This window comes from Melozone crissalis, unplaced genomic scaffold (genome assembly GCF_028551555.1).
Source record: "Melozone crissalis strain CALT ecotype California unplaced genomic scaffold, PUWL_Pcris_2 ptg000013l_1, whole genome shotgun sequence".
Lineage (NCBI taxonomy): Eukaryota > Metazoa > Chordata > Aves > Passeriformes > Passerellidae > Melozone > Melozone crissalis.
In genome coordinates this window covers 50,658,220-50,680,554 of record NW_026535791.1, presented here as the reverse complement: position 1 = coordinate 50,680,554, position 22,335 = coordinate 50,658,220, and the positions used below count along the sequence as shown (strand labels likewise).

Below are 22,335 nucleotides of genomic sequence, written 5' to 3'. Positions count from 1 at the left end.
GTGTGGATGGTTACTCTGAATTGAATTATTTCTAAGCATTTCAAAATAGTATTTGTCTTTTTAGACTTTGTTACTTTTGTACTTTTTAGACTTTGTTACTTTTGTTCATTGAAGTTTGATTTTTAAAATGGTATGATTAAAACAGTTTTCAATGATTGATTAGGCTGAACTTTGGACTCAACTGAACTGTACTTATTTACAAAGGCTTTTCTATATTAAGAAACATGCCCATGTTTAAAATTCTGGTTTTCCCATTGATTCTAGGTACAGCTGCTTTAGAAGAAGATGCTCAAATTCTTAAAGTCATTGAAGCATATTGCACAAGTGCCAAAACACGTCAGACATTAAATTCAAGTAAGTTAGCCATTTCTACCTATTTCAGTACTTTCTAGCTAAAACATCAACAAGATAATTTGCAAAAGAGAGTTCTGTATATTCTCAGGCCTTTGCAAATAGTAAGTTGGACCTGCAAATAATAATAACCTGTTTCTGGTTTAACATCAATGTCAGGTGTTTATGTATTGGATGCCAAGGACCGTGGTTAGAGGCTATCATTTTTTCAGTATTTTGAAACAATCAAAACCAACAAAAACCTAAATGTAGCTACTTGTCATGGTTTAAAATTTTACTAAAGCTGTACCAATGAATAAGAGATGTCTGAACTGAGTATAACAGCTAATCAGTATGCTTTTGGATAAATTTCAAGAAGCTGGTAAGTAGGAGGAACGATGAAGTCATTGTAATTTTGGAGGACTGTATTTTTGTTGTCTTCTGTTCAGGCTTTGTCCATGGAAAAGTAACCTAGGCAAATAAAAACTTCTTTAATTTTATTGCCACTAGTTGTTTTCAATATTAACTACAAATTTTAATCCCGTCTCATAATTTCAGGAGAAATTGTTCTCAGATGTGTGTTGCTTAAAGCCATTTTTAGTTTCTCAGATCAATACCTAGCATATTGAAAGCCTGTAACGTGCCTCTGGGGTCCTACTTCATTTAATCCAAATCAAGGTTGCCATGTGGAGTTCCTCTGTATTGTAAGTAAAACATTGCTCAAAGCAGGGGAGTCCACCAGCATGTGTTCCATTTACACAAGGAAGGAGAAAATGCTGTTGCCTTTGTTCCTTTTTGCACTGTTGAATACAAATTTAATTTGGAGATCCTTGGAACACAGTATAATGAATTTGAGGTACTTGGCTGGTTTTGCTGGAACTAGAAGGCTGGGCATCATAACTTCTTGTCCACTAAAGATGTTTAAATTTTGCAACATTAATCACTCTTACTGCTGCCTACAGTGCTCTAGGCCTGTTTTGCTTCCAAGCTAAAGCACTTCGTGCTGACAGTTGAAGTCTTAAAACACAATTGCAGACTTAGTTATTGAATTTTCCTAATACACGTTTATTTGCTATTGCCACCTTGAAAAAAACACAGCTACTTTGTATTCCTATGTAACTTACTATGGGAATATGGTAATTATATTAGACTGTAAAAACTTCGCAAATAACAACAAAAGCCATAATTTTAATCTTTGGGTCTTAATGAACTGTAGATCTCCAAGATCATGAAATCAGCTACTATTACTACTGTTTTTTAAATACTAATCTCTCTATAGTCCTACAGTCATTACAGTAGTGTGTTTAATTGGATAAAGGGAATGAATGAGTTCAAAGTTCTGAAGATATGCTGTTGTTCCAAACAAAATCAAATGAGATGATTGCTGTTTAAACACCTCAACTGTGTTCTGTTATTTCCAAGGATAACGTGAAAGAAATGGTTGGGAAAACATTTGCACTTGCACAGTAGTGTGTGTGTGTGCAGATATGAAGTGGATATGATTTTTTTTTGCTTGCCTATTTTTCCTGTCTATGTATATTTAAGAAATATACATAGTGCTGTGGGTATCATTGCATACATCAGAAGTCAGCTCTTTTATTTGCTCTTAATTGCAGCAAGAAACAATTTTTATTGATTAGGCATACAGCTGCTGTTTGGAAAGCAAAGTGCTGTCACCTAAGACTAGGTTTCAGAAGGTCCATTTGTAAACTGGGATTGGAAATGGGGGAAGAACCTATAAAGCTGAAATTGCTTCTGTTGGAGCAGTAGTCAGTGTAGAATAATAGAATGAGAGAGTTGCCTGTCATCTGTGAGGTATGCTGGTTTTTACATACTCCATTCTTACCTCCCAGTTAAGATTCTGCCTGTCCCTGACAGCACTCACTGGGTAATTCCCCTACTGCACCTTAATCTGCTGCTTTTGGCAGTGTCAGTACAGCTGAGCTATGGCATCAGTGCAAACTGGTAAGGTGTGGTATTAGAGGTAGCAAAGCAGCTTTTTATCAGTTTTTTTAGGTGGGAAAAGGTGGAATTTAATTTGGGTAGATAGATGGAAATGAAAGAGCAGAGTCTGACTTTCTCGTGCTTTTTGTACACTGAGCTTATTTTGCATTTCTGCTTCAAATGAAGACTTAAAATCCACTGAAATATCATGGTGGCTTATAACATGGCCACTTAGATGGCTTCAATCCTTGGATATTTCCAGGCCTTGAAAAATTGAAAAACCTGTCCTTACTATGTTTGACCAATGACCCTAGAAATCTAAAAATATTTATTTAACTGGGGGGGATGGACTCAGGCATGTAGGAAGAGGTGTGTGAGGGGTCAGAATGGGCTAGGCTGTGTCACTGTTAGCCTCTTGGCCATGTTTCTCTGTGAGTTAATTTGCCATGTGGTTTAACAAATAACAAGGGGTATGGGCACAGGAAAAAATGTGCTTTGACAGTCTCCTTCAATGGGTGCAAGGTGTTGCTGCTGATTTAGTAATCAGCAGCCCTGCTCTGCATGAGAACCTTTGCTTTTCTTTTTCCCCCTTCATTTTCCTCTTCACAGTGGTGACACAAGCACTTCTGTTGGCTGTGTTGTGAGCTGGTGGGAAAATTACCTGCTTGAAAAAACTAACCCTGCAAAAGATTTTTTCATCTGAAGCTGTTTCCTGACCTGGCTCATGAAGCAGCTGTACAAAAGACTGTGTCATTGCAAGGGAGGGAAAGGATGAGGTACAGATATGTGATGGGGAAGGGGCTGTTGCTTTTCACATTGGTGCTGGATCATGCTGGCTTACTGTGTTTGTTTACTGCTCTGTGCCCAGTCAAATCCTCCCCAGACCAGAACTGACTCTGTATTTCAAAAGAACCTGACTTCCTCTTTAAAAATTCTACTTTCAAACAATATTTTGTTACTCAAAATTCTCAACTGAACTGCCTAGAAACTTAAAAACCACTTCAAAATTGTATTGTAACCGTTCAAACATTATGTGCTGAGTGTAATTTATACCTAAACCCCAAACAAATTTGAAAAAAAAAAAAGAAAAAACCAACTTTGGTGCCTTTTTAACAATATTTTCTCTTTTCCTTCTCTTCCCATCACCTTTTTGCTTTTATTTCATGTGTTTGGTTGTGGCTATTCCTTACGTTCTCCTCCTCATCCCACCTCTGCCTATCCACATCCACCATTTCATTTCACCTATACATCCTTAGCATGGCAAGGCACTGACCTGATGCATAATCACGTCTTGGCTGATGATGACCAATCAAGTCTAGACTCCTTGGGTCGTCGCAGTAGCCTTTCTCGTTTGGAGCCTTCAGACCTCTCAGAAGACTCTGACTATGACAGTATATGGACAGCCCATAGTTACAGAATGGGGTCTACATCTCGTAAGAGCTGTTGCTCATATATCTCTCACCAGAACTAATGCACTTCTGAGCTTTTTCTTAACAAATGCTTGTTGTATCACAGCCTGCTTTTCTTAGATGTTTTCTTGCTGTTCCTTGTCTCTTTAATGTGATATTTTAACAACTTCTGAGGGAGCTCCTGAAACTTCAGTTATACCTGGTGGAAGGCTCTATTGTCAATTCAGTACACGTACAAATAAGTCATTCTAAAAAAGTGTATATCCTGTTAAGGATGATACTTCTTGAGGGTTTTTTAAACTGACAGATGTTAATTTGTAGCTCTGAATGGTCTTTTTTTTCTTTTGACTTGGTCAGTGTAGTAACAGGTCCTTTGTTTTGTTTTATTTTGGATAAACACATTTTTATATTTTGTACTGAAGCCATACTGGTTTGAGAGCTGAGTGCCAGCTATATGGAAATACCTTAGTGGTAGTGGTTGGATTTTCTACGTATTATTAACAAAATACATAGCTGGTAGAGTAAGTGAAATGCAGCTTAAGAATAAGCAGTACAAGAGCTGTAAAATCATTCAGATACTCACATATCTGGCCTGTTTGTTTGGAAGAGCATTTGCTAATCCATAAAAATTTCTGGTTTTATACTGCTGTCTTTTGCTCATTGCTTAAAACGTTTATATGAAGGACCTTGCTGCTCTTTCCCCACCCCAGTCCAGCAATTGTCATGAAAGCCTGGCAGTCCATGCTCATTACATGCAGTGTTTTGGTACTCTCATGTTACCTGTGGTCATACTGTCACTTTACTGTGTGCAGTAGTGTGGCAGAAAGCAGGGTTTAGATGTTTACTTGCCTGTTAAAATACACAACTGTCAACTCTCAATTGACCATTCTTCTTGAAAAGACGAGAGGAAAATGATTCCCCTGATGGAGGCTCCAGTGTTCAGCATCTGAAACTCTAGGTACAACTGTGATCAAATTGGCTTGCTTGAAGTTCTGAATAATAGAATGCTTGGCTTTTGGGTTGTACTGTTTGGAGCATGTCTGTGACAGATTTTATTGTGTCTTGTAACTTCTCTCATAAGCAGGTTTGTTTTCAGCAGCAGCTCTTCACTTACAGTCATGTTGGCTTTTTCAGAGAACTGTGACATGCTGTGCACAGCTGAAGGTCTCAAACCTGCACCTGGGGCACTGCTGGGGTGAACTGTGTGTGTGTGCTCTGACTTGTTGTTAAAGTAATTGGCATCAAAACAAAAATGGCATGTTTTCCAAATCTTTGTAAGCATTAGGGAAAAGTTTCGTGAAAGTGATGAAAGGACAGAAACAGTTCTCAGTTTTGCCAGGGCTCCCAAGTGCAGCACCCTTATCACTTTTCACAGAAGCATGCTATCCAGTGTTCAGATACTACTCTATGAACAAGTTCAGAGTAATTGTGATGAAATTTACCTGCAGCCTGGCAACTTGATCACACTGTTTAAAAGGTAATCAATACCTCTCTGCAGGTCACCTGATCAGAAAGTTGCAATTGCTAGGAGTGCATGATTCCAGAAGGTGGTCAGTGTGGAGAAGATGTTTCAAGGCAATTCATGTCTTCAATTTGCGTTCAGTCTTGTTTGATCCCCTGCTTTATCCTCTCTCACTGTTGCTGGCATTCTGTAATGTGACTAACAAAAGCAGTAGTGCTTACCAAGGAGGGTTTTCAGGGGTGCATTTTACTGCTGGTCATATATTAATCTAATGACCAGGAACTGTATGTTGAACCTTTTGCAAATGGAGGAGTCTTGCTTAGAGAAATGAGATAAGTATATTTGCTCCATATCATTTCACAGCACATTTGTAACCCACTTCACTCCTTTCTTCTTTTCAATCAGTTTTTTTGTTTTGTTTTTTTTAACATATATGCAAAGTACAGATTGTTTTTTGCCCTGTTTCTTATGATGTGGTGTTATAGTTGAATAATGTTTTCTGCACTGGATAAATGATAATTCTTTTATGTCTGTTTCATGTTATGTAGTGTAAATATGAGTTTGTAATACAGTTGTTGCACTTGAACTTACCTTATCACACAGAAAGTTTTGTTATCCAGATCTGAAGATTTTGACTTTTTATGCACCAAAGCTTTGACAGTTTACCACCTTTAATTATTGTAGCATTTATGTCATTAGGTACTATCATAATTAGGATCTCTCATATTGTGTATTCTCATATTAACATCACAGCACATTTAAAACCATTCTACATCTTCAATGTTACAGGCTGTAAACTATTGTGAACTGATCAGGAGTATTAATTCAAAATGTTTGAAACAAAAAAAGGATAAATGTGGAAATGATGGTATTCAGTCCAAAGGTGCAGTGTTTCTATTTTTGTGGAACTTTAGTCATGGTAATAACAGTACCTTATGTTTATGCAATTCTGTAAATTGTATGTGTACAGTTACAAATACACTGGAAGGATGGAGAACCTGAATTGGAAGGTAGGTTCAAGCCATTGTCAGGCCCTCTTCTCATGGCTTATGCAGTGTTCCCATATCAATTAGTACTTATCATAAGCTGAAGCCAGCCAGTATTGATTGGGTGTTTTGCATAATCTTGCCAAAACACAGTAATGTGTATATAGTGACGTAAAACATAGAAAGAGTAATATATATTGTGCACTTCATTTGTGAATGGGAGAAGCCATCTTTAGTAGGTGACTGCCTTTGGAAAATGCAAAATGGATGTATATCTGAATGTTTCATTGTACTGTACAGTAATGCATATTGTTTGTGGTTGCATATATCAATTAAGTGTTTTGTTTTATATGAAAAGGACATCTGTTATGTACAGTTGAAATAAATTTTGCATTTGCTAGACTGTGACTTTAATATTTAATTATTACACAGGGGGAAAGGACATCAGAACTTGTAACTTAACACATCCTCTTCTCCCTATGCCTGCTTTCTCTTCCTCTCTTCTTCCCAGAGGAATCAAATGCTGACGTGCGAAACCTTTTTTGACATAAGTGTGTAATCTTTGTTTAATGTAGTTCGCATCTACAGGAAATTCAGTGTAATGGGAAGTATGTATTCTTCTATATCCCCTTTTTTGTAAAAATAATTTCAGAGACATTGCCATCTATAGATTGTTTTTCTATTGCCTTCCTCTCCTGTTAAATTGAGTTTATTTTGGTCCTTTTAGTTTTTTTGTTTGTTTTTGTGGGGTTTTTTTGTTGTTTTTTTTTTTTTTTTTTGTTGGTTGGTTGGTTTTTTTTGGTGTGTGGTTTTTTTGTTGTTGGTTTTTTTTGTGGGGTCTTTTTTGTTGGTATATTCTCAGTAGAAGCATGGACTGAATTGTTGGAACAATCTAAAATCTACTTCTGCAGGTCCTATTGCCAGAAAGAAATGTTATTAATATACTAAGGGTGTATATAATGTGGTTTCATGATTTAATATGACAACATTTTTATGTGTTTTCATGATTTAATATGATGACATTTTTATTTTAAAAGCAAGAGTTATTTGTAGTGTTTCTGCTTAAAAGTTGCATACATATAAGTGAATTTAAACAAATCAGTAAGCTAATATATGTTTACATATATTATATATAAAATGTTTACATCAGAACAAATTTAATAACCGCCCCTCTCTATTAAAAGGTCATAACTTTGTTTTGCTGTGATTGTAGCAGCTCTAGTCCTGCAGCCATGGGCTTAGAAGTTTTTGCATTGGTTAGTGAAATACAGGCAGTTTAGTGGAGATGCTCTTTGCAAATGTTGTCTCAGGGATCTCCCATGTCTTCAGATGGTGTACCTGTCTTCTCAAACCATTCTGTTCTTACATGAGTAACGCTTACATATGAAGTTGTACTTTGGTCCACCTTGATTGTTTCCATTATACTCATCTAAGCATATTGCTGTAAATTGCCTGAATCAGTCATCTGAGTCATGTGGGGTTTTATTCCTGTTTGTGATCTCTATTAGTTAAAAAAGACAAAACAACTTCATGCCCAAACCTTTTTTATAATTCCCAAGAATTTGAAAACTATGGTGTATGTTATACGGTGAACTAAAGTTTAGCTGATATTTGGCCTCTGATTTGTGTTTTCTTTACAAAGAGAGTAAAGGATACCCTTTTGATTTTGGCAGATCTGTAGCACAGATTTTTCCAATTTTTAAATCCCAACGCATGCAGAGTCTAGGGAGGAGCATTTTTAGAATTGTTTGTATTAGGACCTCATGAAAAATTTATTAAGAAAGAGAAGGTTAATTTGGCAAGTCTGCTCATCTGCTTTAACGTATTTAATATAGCAAATGCAGTGACACACTGAATATTTAAAAATGACAAGTAATTTTTTGTCTAACATTTGCTTCACTAGGAAATGTACATATCTGTACATGCCAGTGTTAATGGTAGATCTAAACAGCTGTGTATGCACAAACTTGTTTTCAGTGGCAAGTCACACTCCTATCATTGAAACTCAAGTAAATTTAATTTCTGAGAGCTTCTTAGCTTAGTGGAGTTGGTGAAAAACAGAATTGTATATAAATAAGTACTGTTTCAAACTTTTGACCTTTATCCCTGCCTTGTTCCCCTACTTACCTCTCCTAATCACAGTAAAGGTATGAAGAAGTGAAGAAAACAGCAGTACTTAAAAGGTGTGCAACAGAGCCTTTGCTCATGGCCTCAGATAATGCTGTGCACTTCTTGAAATTACCACCATGCCCACTCATCTCACTTCCATACCTTAAATTAGGATACTCATAGTCTTCTATGAGCCTTTCATAGTCTTCTATGAGCCTTCTCCTCCCTTTCACCAGCTGGAGGAAGCTGTTCTTGGTTGACTGGGGAGAGCTGTCTTTTAACTGATGCCCTGAAATTAGCTGCTTTAGCAGATAATGTGAATAACCACCTCCATTTTTCTCTTTGCTTAAATGTTTCCTGACAGACATGGACATAGGCAGAGATTTAATATCCAGTTAAAGCAGAAAGGTTTCTGAATTTCATCCCTCTTTTCTTACTTCCCTTCTGCCAAAATTCTAAACTGCCTTCATATTTGTCTGCTAAATGATTCAAAACAAAGGACCAGGCTGTTTACAGCTCTCTCTGAAGCCTGGCTTCTGCCAGGAGCCAGGATGGTGCCGTATAAAAATTGCATGGTGCCCAGGGAAATTGTGAATGCCCCATCCCTGGGAGTGCTCAGGCCTGTTTGGATGGGGCTTTGGGCAGCCTGGTCTAGGGGAAGGTGTCTCTGCCCATGGCAGGGCGGTTGACTCTGTGTCAACCATTTTGTAAGATGTCATGCTCTTTTTGGGGGAGAGTGAATGAAAGGCTGAGGCTGTGAGTTAGGATTGCAAACAGACATCAGTGAGAACCTCTGTGACTACAGGCTGAACAAGGCTCTGTATGTTTTTAATTTTCTAAACAGTTTTGAGTACAGAACCTAATCCACCAATCTTTAGGCACTTTTCAAATTACACACAGGCAAAACTGAAAGAAAATCCTCCTGTTCTAATTAGAAACCCTGAATCTAGACAAATTGAAAGTCTGTTTTGATTAATAACGTGGAGCAAAGAGTATGCTTCTGTCTCCACAGAAGCCTGAACCTCTGTAGTCTCTTCCTGGTTCGGTGTTAAGACCATACTCCAGTAACACTCTACCTGTTTTAGGCAGGTGTAAACTGAACTTTTGTTATGAAGTCTTTCAGCCATGGAAATAGCCAAACAGGTTCCAGCTTTCCTTATTTATAGAAATGCTCAGAACTGCTTGCTTGTTTTAGACTGATTGATTTAGCTGGAAAGGGGACCCTGAAAACCAAAAGCAGGGGGCTGTTCCTCACAGGCCTATTCCTGTATTGCAGGTGTTCTACCACATTATGTAGGGGGTATTGCCAAGGCCTGTAGCCCTGCTCTGATTGTCAGGTGGGCTGTGTTGTTGCTGGCTTTACTCTGGAGGCTAAATTTGCTAAACCTGTAATTGAGGGTATGGTTTTGTCAAAAAGCATTGTAGTTCTTTATTCTCCACTCTAGTGCTGAGAAGTATTGATATTGAATAGATAGCTTTAGGTTTTGTCATGGAATTTAATTTATTGAAACTTAATTAACTCATGACTGTAGTGGTCAGTTGTTTGCTTTAATTACTCAACAGACTTCTGAACAGTGGGGTCATTCTTCCAAGACCCTGGTTTTAAGAGTTCCCTATTGAGAAGTTATGGCAACTTACTTGGCTTTGATATTTGCTTGCTAATCTTGAAATAATGGTTTGGGTTTGTCAAACATAGTTTCTCCTCCCATCTACCTTACTTCCTTCAATACCCACCCCCTCCAAAAAAAACCCTCAAATTAAATGAAACCCTGTTTTGTGTAGCTTGGGGTGCAGGGTGTCCATCTTTAAAAAAACCAAAAAATTAAACAAACCAACCCCCAAACCCAAACTAATACAAAACAACAACAAATCCCCACGTGAAAAACCCCTACAAACTAACTGACTAGTAACTTGTGGTTATGTTCTCTCCAGGTGAATTGGGCAGTTGAGGTCAATTTAAATACAGTCATTTGGCCTTTTTGACTTGGAATAGTGTCTTGTAATAAAATACAGTGTCAAACTTGGGTGCTTAGAATTGAGGAATAGCAGATATGGCAAACTAAAGTAACTTGATTCTTCCACCCTATTTCATGAAAATGTGGAGTATGTCTCAAAGGTGTTCAGGATTTTCTGAGCTGTACGAACTTCCCAGACTGTCCTGTCAGTATTAATTCAGTGGGAAGTGCCCACTGTACTGTAACACAACCCTCTCTTCATGTCCTAAAGCTGTAGCTTTTCCAGAGGGAAATGGTTGCACAGGGGGTAGGCCTAAAGAACTTCATGATGGTACAAGGTGGAATTTAGGGGATATTGCTGAGTGCCAGTGATGACTCTGCTTGAAGTTACTTCCAGATTGAAGTTACTTCCAAAAAAAAAAAAAACAAAGATAGCTCCTGGCATAAATGATGCAGAAAAGCATTATTCAGAAATAGCTTTTTTTTGCCTTTAGAACTTGACACCTCATGTCTGATGTTACTGTGCATGTACTCATTTGATGACCGGGTCCTTTGTGGCAGGATTGATGTGTTGTGTGTTTGTACCTTTGATACTCAGCATGTGCTTGTGGGGTTTAGGAAAAAAATCTACAATAAAGAAAAACCCTCCAAAGCTCACAAAAACCAAACCATGATCAAGGAGAGAAAGTGTGGGGGTTTTTACAAAAGTATCAGCCATAAGAGCAGCAAGAGTTCTGACATACAAATAAGGGTTTGTATGACCAAGGGTATTGGAGCAGTGAAGGCAAGCGTGGAACTTGTGTTCCACAGTGTGTCCTGTGGCACAGGAAGGTCAGTGTTGGCAGCAGCAGTGTTCCATTGGGTGTGTTTGTGTAGCCTGAGGTCTCCTTGTGTATAATAATGTTGGTGAAGTGCTTTGTGTGTCTGTGCAGTGTTGTGTGCTGTGCTCTGCTGCACTTCCATCAGGATGTGCTGCTGTAACATCTGCTTCACATGCATGTGTGTGTATAACTGAACAGCTGGCACATTTGTTGTCAAGCTGTCTCCTCCCTGCTATTTGTGCTTTGCAAGGAACCATTGCCCTGCCCAGGCTGGCAGCTGGATGCAGCTCTGTACAAAGGGAAAAAACGTGTGCTCCATTTGGGTGATAGGAGTCACGGGTGAGAAACCTGTGCCAGTTCTCTCCCCTTGGTCAGTGTCCCCTTGGCCTGTGCTGGGCTGAGGTGTGCTCCACATCAGTACAGAGACCCAAAATGCAGTGATCTGGTAGCAGCTGCTGCCAACTAATTCCTAATACAACATTTAATTCAGTTCTGTGTTAGCTGCCAGGCTAATAAAGCAGAGCAGTATGCAATTAACTGAAATAAACATAAGAGAGCTTTTTACAGAGACTGACAGCACACAGAGGGAAGTGTCCTTGAGCTCCCTGCAGAATTTGGATGTGTTTGTTTTATAGGTTGTTCCTCCTGGAAAATAAGTGGAAATGTATTAACCCTTAAAAGATTTCTTCGCCCCGTAAGAAGAATTTACAGCTTTTGAGGACAAGATTCTTTCTCAAATCTGCTGTTCTCTTTAGTCTATATAATTTTGACAATCACATACTGATACATTAGATCTTTACTGTAAGCTTAAGGAAACTTTTTTCTGCATTAAAGACATTTGTCATTGTTTGTTAAAATAATTTAAATAGCTAAACATGTACAGCTAAGATGGGATCCCTATGAGCTCACTGTTCAGAACTCAAGACTGCAGCTGTTTGGGAAGTTAATATTTTGCAGTGATTGTGGTTTATTTAACATTTTTGCTTATTTGTTTATATTTTGTATTTTACCATGAACCTTAAAAGAAAAGTGCTGCTAGCACAAAGCAGCTGTTCAGCAACTGATTTCTCTGGGCAGGCAAGTGCTCTGTAGTACCAAGTTATCAGTTTCAACTGTATGAGACTTGAGAAATTCCTGGTTAATGGAAGTTCACTACAGTGAATTTGTGACAGGTGTACCTTGTTTGTTAAAACCAATGTCTTAATTAAAAAATGTAAGGAGTTCAGTGCTTTATCTGCAGTGTTTGAATTCTGAACAAATGCTTAGATACCAATTTATTTACAGACTTTCTTAAAAAAAATCCTTTGTAATTTGTTGCAGCCCAATTGAATAATGTTTATAGAATCATGGGTGGATGCACATTTCTGAGTTGAAGCTTTTCTAGTCAGAACTACATTTTTATAATCTATATGTTTTGTCTTGATGTTATAAATTGTAATATGTGGAAAAAATTCTGAAGATGTTGGAATGTTTTGAGTTTTTATCATCAAACCATGAAGTGCTTTTTAAACCACCTATTAAATACAAAGAGTGTGTGTCATTTGGTAGGAATGTATTGTAGGACTAAAAGGGTCTCTGTAAGAGTATTTGCATGTATATGTGTGCACACATAAAGTGGGATGCTTACAGTGTTTTGGGGAAAAGGGTTTTTACTTATTTTTCTTTAATTGCTGTGTCATTTGATACCACTTTTCTGCTCCTTACTGACGGAGTAGTGGGTTTAGAGCAGAAATATGTCTTGGATTTGTACCAGTGTGAGATCAGAATCTGTCCTTGACACTTAAAGCTGTTATTTAAACACAGCTATGTCTTTCTCAGTCTGCAGTGGGGAATTTGCACAGCTTTTACTGATGATTGAATAGTGCACTGTTCCTTGAACATCCCCGTCAGTGACTTGGGAATTATGTCTCCAGTGGGGTAGGGGTGTCACACAACCTTTTGTTGTTGTAAGGCTGTGGTTTCAAAAGTAAAAAATATTCCAGTAACTCATGTGTAGAGGGAAGGCGGAAATGGAAAGTGGTATACCTTGGTCATGGGGGTGTATCATGCGGTGAATGAAAGAATAATCTTTAAAATGCCCCAGGGATATTTGTGAGTTGCTCACTTTGTAATTTATTTTTATAACAGGTTCCCGTAAAGAATCAGCTCCTCAAGTCCTGCTTCCAGAAGAAGAAAAAATTATTGTAGAAGAAACTAAAAGTAATGGTCAGACTGTTATAGAAGAGAAGTAAGAAAATGTTTAATGAATGATGAATTAAAGTAGTAAACTTTCAACTCTTCCTCCTCCTCGTGTCTCCCATTATAGCAGGGTGTGTGTGGTGTGTTTGCAGTTGGAATAGAGCTGTTTGGAGTATGCTGCCAGTCCTCTCAGTGCAGCTGGCCTTCATTTAAATGTCTGGTTCTTTGTATATGCTGTGCAAGCTATTCCACCCATGCCAAGAAGTGATGTGCTTCACTTACAAATAGTTTTTCCGAGTGCTGTCAGATTTCAGTATTAAATTGGTGTCATCCTTCTAGTTAGCCTGTGGTGTCATTCAACTTTCTTGGTAAAGTGTATGTTGGAAGTGAAACTAAACTTCTGTTCTAGAAAGCTTTAATACAGAAACCAGCAGAGATCCATAAATGCTTGAGAGGTGTTTCTTGTCACAAAAGCTGGTAACAAGTCCTTGCCTTACTGAATATAAATAAGGATTACAGACAGGTTTTTGGTTTTTTTTGTTTAACACAGGTCTGAAATTAGCTATTAGGTGTGGGGTGTTTTTTATTTAATTGCATTTCATTAAACAGTTTTGTCTAATAATAGATTTAGATGTGTATTTCTGAAAACTGTTGTTACAGATTATCTTCTTTTTTTCATTTTAGAAGCCTTGTTGACACAGTATATGCATTAAAGGATGAAGTACAGGAGTTAAGACAGGTTGGTAACTTGCTACATTTATAGCAACATGGAGAAAGAAAAGATGGAAGGCTTGTTATAAAACTAAATATGGCTTGCAAGTTCACTTTGACAGTCATGAGCTTGAATTTTGGACTAGATTTTCTTTTAAAAGTAAAATATTATTTGCCAAAAAAGCACTCCCTGTTGTTGTTATCAGTCTTTTGAGAACAGCGTTGAGGATTGCTTCTCTGAAGTGAATTACTGAGCTGGTTTTGGATGTTGCAGTTTCTGAAATGGTCAAGGTGTTAAGTAAATTCATTTGTGCTGTATCACCAGCAAAGTAAGATTACAGAGGCTGAGAAATCAGTTGCTCGAGAACACTAATAAAGGCCTAAATAGAAGCAGATATTTATAGTTCTAAAATTATACAGTCCTAAAGTTACCTGAACACCTCTATGGATCAGTTCTTAAAACTGCTCATTTCTAGAGACAAGAGTCTTTTCCAGTGCCTATCACATGTTGGTTTTTTTTTTTAATGAGAGCTTCACAATAGCTCTGGGTGCTTTTTTTGTCACTTGTTCTAAATATCCACCATGATTAAATAAAAATATCACTTTATCAGGGCATAGATTGTTAATGGTGCTGCATGTAGACTTGGCTTAATGTATAGGTGAAAAGAAGCATTGGATTTTCCTCACTATGCAAGGTGTGAATTTGCTTACCACTCTGACACCAGAAGTTGGATAAAATTTCTTGTGTTAATGTAAATAGGATTTGTGTTCAAATTTCTTCAGGTTTGGGACTATAAATGTGATTTTTTTTTTTTTTTTTGCCATCTGTAACCATGCCTAGTATTTCTAAGGATGTCATGCATGTTCCTTGAAATAGGACAGTTGATGTGTTGCATACTTAGATTTGCTGGGTTCAGCATATAAAGAATGAGTATCCCAGGTTAGAGCTGAATTTGGCAGTCTTTTAAAATATACAATTCATATAATAAAAGCAATAATAAGAGCCCACTAATAGTCCTGCTGGCCTCCTGCTTTTGTACAAAGAATAAATGTGCAGCCTCACTGAAGCTCTGCACAGCTCCATGACCCTTAAATAAAAAGTCACCTTCTCCTGAGCTTCATGCAAAAGCTCTCTTTTCTGGTGCCTTTCCAAATAGATGTTCTTAAGAATCTTAGATCTTCCAAGCTAAAACATATTAAAGCCTGATTTAATTTTCTAACATATCAGGAATTCAGGAATCTCTTCTTGAAAGCATTTATTGGTCCACTGCTCTGATGCTGCCAACCAAAGAAGGGGCAGAAATAATCTCTGAGCTGGCAAGGGCTTTTTGGATAAAGGCTGTCTGGGAGTACATGGTGTCCTGGCTGGTGTAGACACCAGACTGCAAAGTGGGATCCTTCCTAGGGCAGCTTCCATCAGTTATTCATAGCTGCTGTTCCACAGGCAATGCACTTGAGCTGGTCCTGAATTGTCAGACTTAACTTAAATCTGTTCCTACATAAAATAATGAACTTTCCCAATAATGAAGTTTCTTAACAGACTTGAGGAGGGAATGCAGTTAATGAGGCGACACACCATTGTTGTGTGTAGAGACTAGAGAGGAAGAAGCTGCAGAGCAGTGCCATGGAAAGAGACCTAGGGGTCCTGGTCATTGGCAAGCTGAACGTGAGCCAGCAGCGCCCTGACAGCCAGGAGGGACATTCCTGTCCTGGGAGCATCAGGCACAGCATGGCCAGCTGGGCAAGGGAGGGGATTGTCCCCTCTGCTCTGAGCTGGGGTGGCCTCACCTCGAGTGCTGGGGGGCAGTTTTGGGTGCCATGATAAAAGAAAGACATTGAATTGTTAGAATGTCCAAAGGAGGGCCATGAGGATTGTGAAGGGCCTTGAGGGGAAGCCATATGGCCTGAGGTCCCTTGGTCTGTTCAGCCTGGAGGAGGCTGAGAGGAGGCCTTATTGTGGTCTACAAGTTCCTTGTGAGGGGAAGAAGAAGAGCAGGTACCAATCTCCTCTGGTGACCAGTGTCAGGACTTGAGGAAACAGCATGAAACTGAGCCAGAGGAGGTTCAGGTTGGATATTAGGAAAAGATTTTTCACCAGGGGGGTAGTTGGGTACTGGAACAGGCTCTCCAGGCCCCCAGGCCCAGGTCACAGCACCAAGCCTGTCTGAATTCAGGAAGCATTTGGACAATGCTTTCAGGCACATGGTGTGATTGTTGGGGTGTCCTGTGCAAGGTCAGGAGATGAACTTAATGATCTTGATGAGTCCCTTCCAACTCAACTCATTCTATGGTTTTATGATCTCATCCTTTTTCTAAAATGTCTGTAAAGGACAGATAAAGGGAGTCCAGTTGGACCCTTGGATTGAAGGCCTGTGTTTGTTAAACACCATTAGACTTATCTTGGGGCCTTATTTCAATGTTATTTTATCTTCTGGTTGCTTTCCTACTATTCCCAGCATCACCTTGACCTATACAGGATTAAACAATGTGAGCGTTCCTGTAGATTGATCCCTGTCATCCTTATGGTCCTGTTGTTCATTTATTTCAATATTGCCTCATGACACTAAACAGTGAGAACTCACTTGTTAATATACATGTGGAGAGATGGTGTTCCTTGAAATTCAGACTTCTCTTAGACTTCTGGAAGTCATCAGTCTAGTTTAAAATCTAGTCACAAAACACTTTTCAGAGAACGTATTGGTTTTCGGGATACTGCTTTCAACTATTTACATTCCTAATGAAGCAAGTTGATTTGCATTAAGTTTTAAGCTCTTTGGAGACTGAAACCAGTTAAAATCACAGGAGGTTCTTACAGGGGATATTTAGTCTGCTTACTGCTCCATTTCCCTTCTCCATTAGCAACAAATATATTCTACTCCTCATTGATCAGATTTGAGCAGAAGAATTCGTGATTAGTGGCCATCTGTTACTAGAACTTGCCGTGTAAAGGCCCTCCAAGTACAAATAGGAAGTAGCTCAGTTTCCATTTGGGAGCTTTTGTTGCGTTGTGTGAAATAACTGTGTGTAACTTGTAAAGTTAATAGAAGCTTTGCTTTTGTACAGCTAATATCAGTTTTATTGGGAAAAGCCTTCAGAGTTTGTAAATGACAGTGTATGTGTAGTCAGATCTGTTAAAAGCCCCCAAAACCAACCAGTAATATCTCTGTCTCTGTTACACAGGATAACAAAAAGATGAAGAAATCATTAGAAGAGGAACAAAGAGCTCGCAAGGACTTGGAGAAGCTTGTTAGAAAAGTTTTAAAGAATATGAATGATCCATCTTGGGATGAAACCAACTTATAACCACTTTTTCTTTTCCCCTTCTTCTTTCTATTGAAAGACCAGTTGTAGAACTGAGCTGGGAAGCCTTCTGACATTAGTCAGTGTTGCATCAAGAGCACTATAAAACAGGATTTAACTGGATCTAGTGATTTCTTGCTCTGAACATACAGAAAGAGTCAAGCCATTTACTGCAGCAATCTGTACTTTAAGCATGGAGACTGTGGATCCTGAACTCTACTACACTTAATTTGTTTGCATCCAAATTACCTCATTTTGCATAAAGTGCGGCACCTGACTAAAAGTCCATGTTTTTCAGTGGCTTTTTAATTAAATATATATTTTTCATGTAAATAGCTGTAATTTAGAATGCATATGTGATTGATGTATCAGGGCTGATATGTTGGGGTTTTTTCTTGTGTTATCATAATGGTCACAAGTGTTAGAAATGATGGCAGTACTGTCTTACCTAAGAAAGGTCAGAGTTCTTTGTGGATAATTATGAATTAGTTCCAAATTACCCACTCACCACACATGCAAATTTAAACCCCTGATTTTCCTATTTACCACTATATTTAAAACCTTTACTGTTACCTGTTACTTTAAACAGTTTACAGTTCCTTAAGGACAGTATTAAAATACAGGAAATTGTTTATTGACAGTAGAAACAATTTTTAACAAATCTAATGCCCACAATTGACATTCACATACACTTGTTTGGCAGACTAATCTATTGTGCTTTGGCCACCAAAAGACTGATGTACTTGCCTGCTTTTTATGACTGTGATTTTTAGGTGTTTATGTACTACATTTTCTATTGTTGTGCTTAAACATACAGCTGGCTGATAACGGATCATACAGTTTCTTAAAGGAAAAAATCAATCTAATCCAGAATTATGTGAATAAATTGTTGCTATTTATATTTTATTGTCACAGTAATTAAGTTTTAGCTAACCTTTGTGCAAAAGACACATGGGCTAGGCCAAACTTCATTCAGAGCTTTGTTTCTATACCACTATATAATTTTTGGAGTTCCCATACTGTGGAAGCAGTCATTCCTTTCCCACCCTTTTTTCTTTGCATGTTGTTGCTGATTTTTGTCCTACTGGGATTTAAATGGAAAGAAATGTGGAAGATTTTTTTAATCGTACTGTAACTCATAATTTGCACTGCTGACAGATTTTAAAATACATAAAGGAACATTAATTCCCTAGTCTGATAGGTGCAATCACTGCAGTTTCTTGTATTTAAGATAGGAGATGGATGATACATCACTGCAAATGGTGAGCTTCAGATGAAGCACTTAAAATACTAATCCCATAAAAGCTCATTATTTTCATGGATTTCATCAAACTTTGGATTTGACTCCAGACAGTGCAGCTTTCTAAAGGGGTTTGTGTTCAGTTGAGTCAGAAGTGCAGGTATAGCACAGACTTGAGTCACACCTTTTGTCATTCTGATTTTCTACTGCTCTTTTAACTCCTGCTAAATGTAATGCTCAGACTTCAGCAAATGTTTGTACAAACTTTAGTGAGTGGGAGCCAGGATGATTTAGGTTGTGAGACTTGTAATGCACATTTTGAATCTAATGAAAAATCTACTTTTAAAGCTACCCACTTTTTTCAGTCAAGAACGGCTTTTTTAAATAGGAAATTCTGTCAATGATTACATACTTGAGAAACAATTCTGTGGGAATGAATGCTTCATAACCTGAATAGACAAATTGTCTCTTTTAGGAAGCTGAATATATTTGTAGGTGTCTTGTGTTCCTGCAATTTAAAAATGTTTTCCTTTCATTCTAAAGGAGGAGAAAATGAAAAATATCTACATTACCAGTATTATATCTTCACAGAACTTGAAATTTGTAAATTATTGTTACCCAAATCTTCCCTTGATATTTGCACAAAATTGTGGACTGACATTTTATCTTCACATTTAGAAAATATCCTTGCTAAAAGCTAAGTGATACTAACCCCTGCAAATGCATACTATCATGGCCAAATTTAGACATGGTAAAGTCAATACAATTAGAATTTTGCTAACATTTTCACTTTGACATCCAGAGTATTTTCAGAGTGATTTTTAATTTTCAATTGAGCAGATATGAAAGGACATTCCAGAGGAAGAAGTATAAAAGGAAAACATTAAGCTTAGCAGTATTTAGCAAATTTTAACTCAGGAACAATTTCCATCATAACAATTTGTTTTGCATTATATTGTAAAGAGTGATGTTGCTGTGTAAATCTGCTGACTCTTAGTACCTGTGATATTATAATTCCTGACAGTACCCCTACACTGACATCTAATGAACATGCCTTAAACACTGGGATGAAGCAGTTGTTAAATATGACCAGGACTTAGGGACTGATTTTATTCAAGGTGGATTGAGAGGACTAATTTTTACACAAACACACACAAAAAGGAGGCAGTAAAGAAATCTGACAGAATGTTGTAGGTAGCTTTTGTCTCTAGTGCAGAGAGCAGCTTCCAACTTTTGGGAACCAAGAAGTACCTGAACTTGTTTTCATTGACAATTTGTTACAGTGTATATAGATTGTAAATGTCACCATGGACCTTCTGAATTGTTGGAAACTTTACATAAGCATGGATAAATGGGGCACTGTTTATTTAACCTATTAAAGGGTTGTTTGTTTGCTCTCATCATTTAGGGATGAGGAGATGAAGCCATTTCTTATCCTATAGATGTGAAGCACTTTCAGTTCTGAACTGTCCAAAATGTAGCATAACATTTCTCTGTACTTACTGATGTATGTGTGTTTGTCTCACCATGTCGTGACATCCTAAAGAATAACTGACTGCTTTTGTATAAACCTTTTTAATGCAAATCATTTAGGGAATTTAGAGTATCTGTTTACAGTGTCTGTGAAGAACTCTAGTTTAGATGTCACAATAATATCCTGGTATCCACTACTAAAGCTTTTATGCTGCATTGTAATTAAACCATGAATTTTTCCCCTACCCTATGAAGTGTTATGTTTCATCTAATATGTGGGCTATGAGATAAAGGGAAATTGCTTTATTTTTTTTGCCATTCATATAAGTAAGCACCTCTCCAATTTAGTAGCTGCTATACTATCTTGAAAGAGCTTTTTCATGGTCTATTATAATAGTAAATTGATGCCTGGAGAAAAAAAAAAAAAAAAACACAAAGCAAGGGTTGTTTAGAGGGGTGAGGAGGAGGATCTTAACTATCTTACATTGAGAAATGTTCACTTTATTTGGCAACCTGACCTGCTCAGGTAATGTAAGAAATGGAGGAGATCAAAGACAGAAAATAGTGAAAGGAAATAAAGCAGGAAACAGTAGAAACTGCATCAATTGAGTAAAAAATGTCTACATCCATGATTTATCTGAATAGACAGAAATTTGTGATGTGTGTGCCATAGATATTTTTTTGTGGTTGGTGCTGCCTGAAGTGGGAGGAGTGGGGTGATTTTTATGGCAGCAGAATCATCAGTGTGGCTTTATGCCAGATGGTGAGATGGGTTGAGGGAAGTGCAGGGAGCCATTTGTTTGAAAAGATGGTTTTAGTCTTTGGACAAAGCATTTGAAGGGATTAGTAATATCTTGGGTGTGTGAAATGATAGGTTTATTCCAGCTTAGTTCAGCAAGGAGAAATACTTGGAACAGAGGACTTTATTTGTAGCAGTTTATAATTATTCTCAGAAGTCTCACTTTGCAACTTTTCTCTGGGTTCATCGCTGTAAAGATGAATATTTTACACAATTTGAAATGGTCATTTCCTTGTTACCTGAAGTGTTTTGGAGATTTTTCTTTTTGAATGCTTTTTATTGAGGTGGGTTGACCATTGCTGGCTGCCAGACCCTCACACAGCCACTCTTACACCTCTCCCTCAGCAGGAGATGGGAGAAAGAATAAGATGGAAAAGCTTGTGCATTGAGATAAAAACCACTGATTTCCTATTGTTCACAAACAAAAAAACTAAGCCACCTTTCCCTTACCCCACTTAGGCTGAACTTGACTCTTCCATTTCTGTTCCCCCTGTCTTCCCCTCTCCTCCCACCAAGCAGTGCAGGAGGGTGGGAATGGGAGTTTTTGTCTGTCTATAACCATTCCTCCTTCCTGCTCCCCCTTCATGCTTTTCCCTGCCCCAGTGTTGTTCTTCTCCACAGCTGGCAGTCCTTCAAGGATAGATATGCTCCAAGGTGGGTTCATCCTGGGCTAGAGTTCCTGCCAATGGTCCTGCCCCGCTGAGGGCTCACTATGGACTGCAGATTCCTTCAGTGCATCTGCTGCAGTGTGGAGTCCTCCATGGGCTGTAGGGGAAACCTGCTTCACTGTGGTATTCTCCACAGGCTGCAGGGGAGCCTTCTCCAGCACCTCTGGCACCTTTTTCCCCTCCTTCTCCAACCTGGGTGTTTACAGGAGTTTTTGTTGCACTCCCCCCTCGCTGCTGCACTCTAAAATGGGTGTTCCTCAAGGCACTACCATTTTGTCTGAGGTTTAGCTGTGTCCTGCTTGTTCAAGGGATGTCTCAGTTACATCCTGTTGAACCTGCTACACCTACCAGGCTCAGAAATTCAGGTGCAGAACTTGCTGTTACCCACTGTCACACCTTCATTTGCTGTGATAGGTCATGAGAAGGCAAAAGGAGCATGTAATCCTTGATTGTGGGAGTGAGGGGCCTACAATAGGCAGGGGTTGTGTGGGTTAATATGTGTATGTGTGTATCTGTAGATACTCCATAAGTCCCACAGTGCTGATGCTGAAGGGTCCCAGAAAAGGGGAGTTTGCACTTTGGAGAAATGCTGATATGAAATTTGAGATGAATTTCCTCTGCAAGACATGCTTCATCATCTGGAAAAGGGATAGAGGCTTGTCATATTATACCTTGTGTGGCTGCCTTAAAGCCACTGTCCAGGCCTAAATCTAACTCTTGTGTCCTTAGGAAGACATGAGAGCTACAGTTCTGCAAATTACTAGGAATAGTTACAACTTTGGTACGAATTACTTAGTGCAGGTCTTCACAGTCCAAAATTTGCTCAGGTGCTCCCATTAGTTCCTGCACATTCTCACTGACCTCACTATGTTTCTCTGTTGAACATGTACAGGCTCTCCTTTGTGCATGGCAGAGCTCCCTTCTGTGGTATTCTTTTCCACTTGGGGTAT

At 38.3% G+C, this 22,335-nt stretch overlaps 1 protein-coding gene across 5 annotated transcripts in view; it reads left to right on the top strand.

Annotated features, from left to right (window-relative positions):
* The window catches only part of ARHGEF7 (Rho guanine nucleotide exchange factor 7), a 116,951-nt gene extending 96,602 nt beyond the window's left edge, over nt 1-20,349 (top strand). For 4 of the 5 annotated variants that reach the window (XM_054272277.1, XM_054272275.1, XM_054272280.1 and 1 more), the window contains 5 exons: nt 265-354; nt 3,531-3,707; nt 13,144-13,243; nt 13,879-13,933; nt 17,086-20,349. In XM_054272277.1, coding sequence (XP_054128252.1) covers nt 265-354; nt 3,531-3,707; nt 13,144-13,243; nt 13,879-13,933; nt 17,086-17,208 — 545 coding nt within the window. In that variant the 3' untranslated portion in view covers nt 17,209-20,349. The remainder of the gene's footprint in view (nt 1-264; nt 355-3,530; nt 3,708-13,143; nt 13,244-13,878; nt 13,934-17,085) is intronic. The other variant, XM_054272276.1, reaches the window with a different exon arrangement.
* The last annotated feature ends 1,986 nt before the right edge of the window (nt 20,350-22,335 follow it).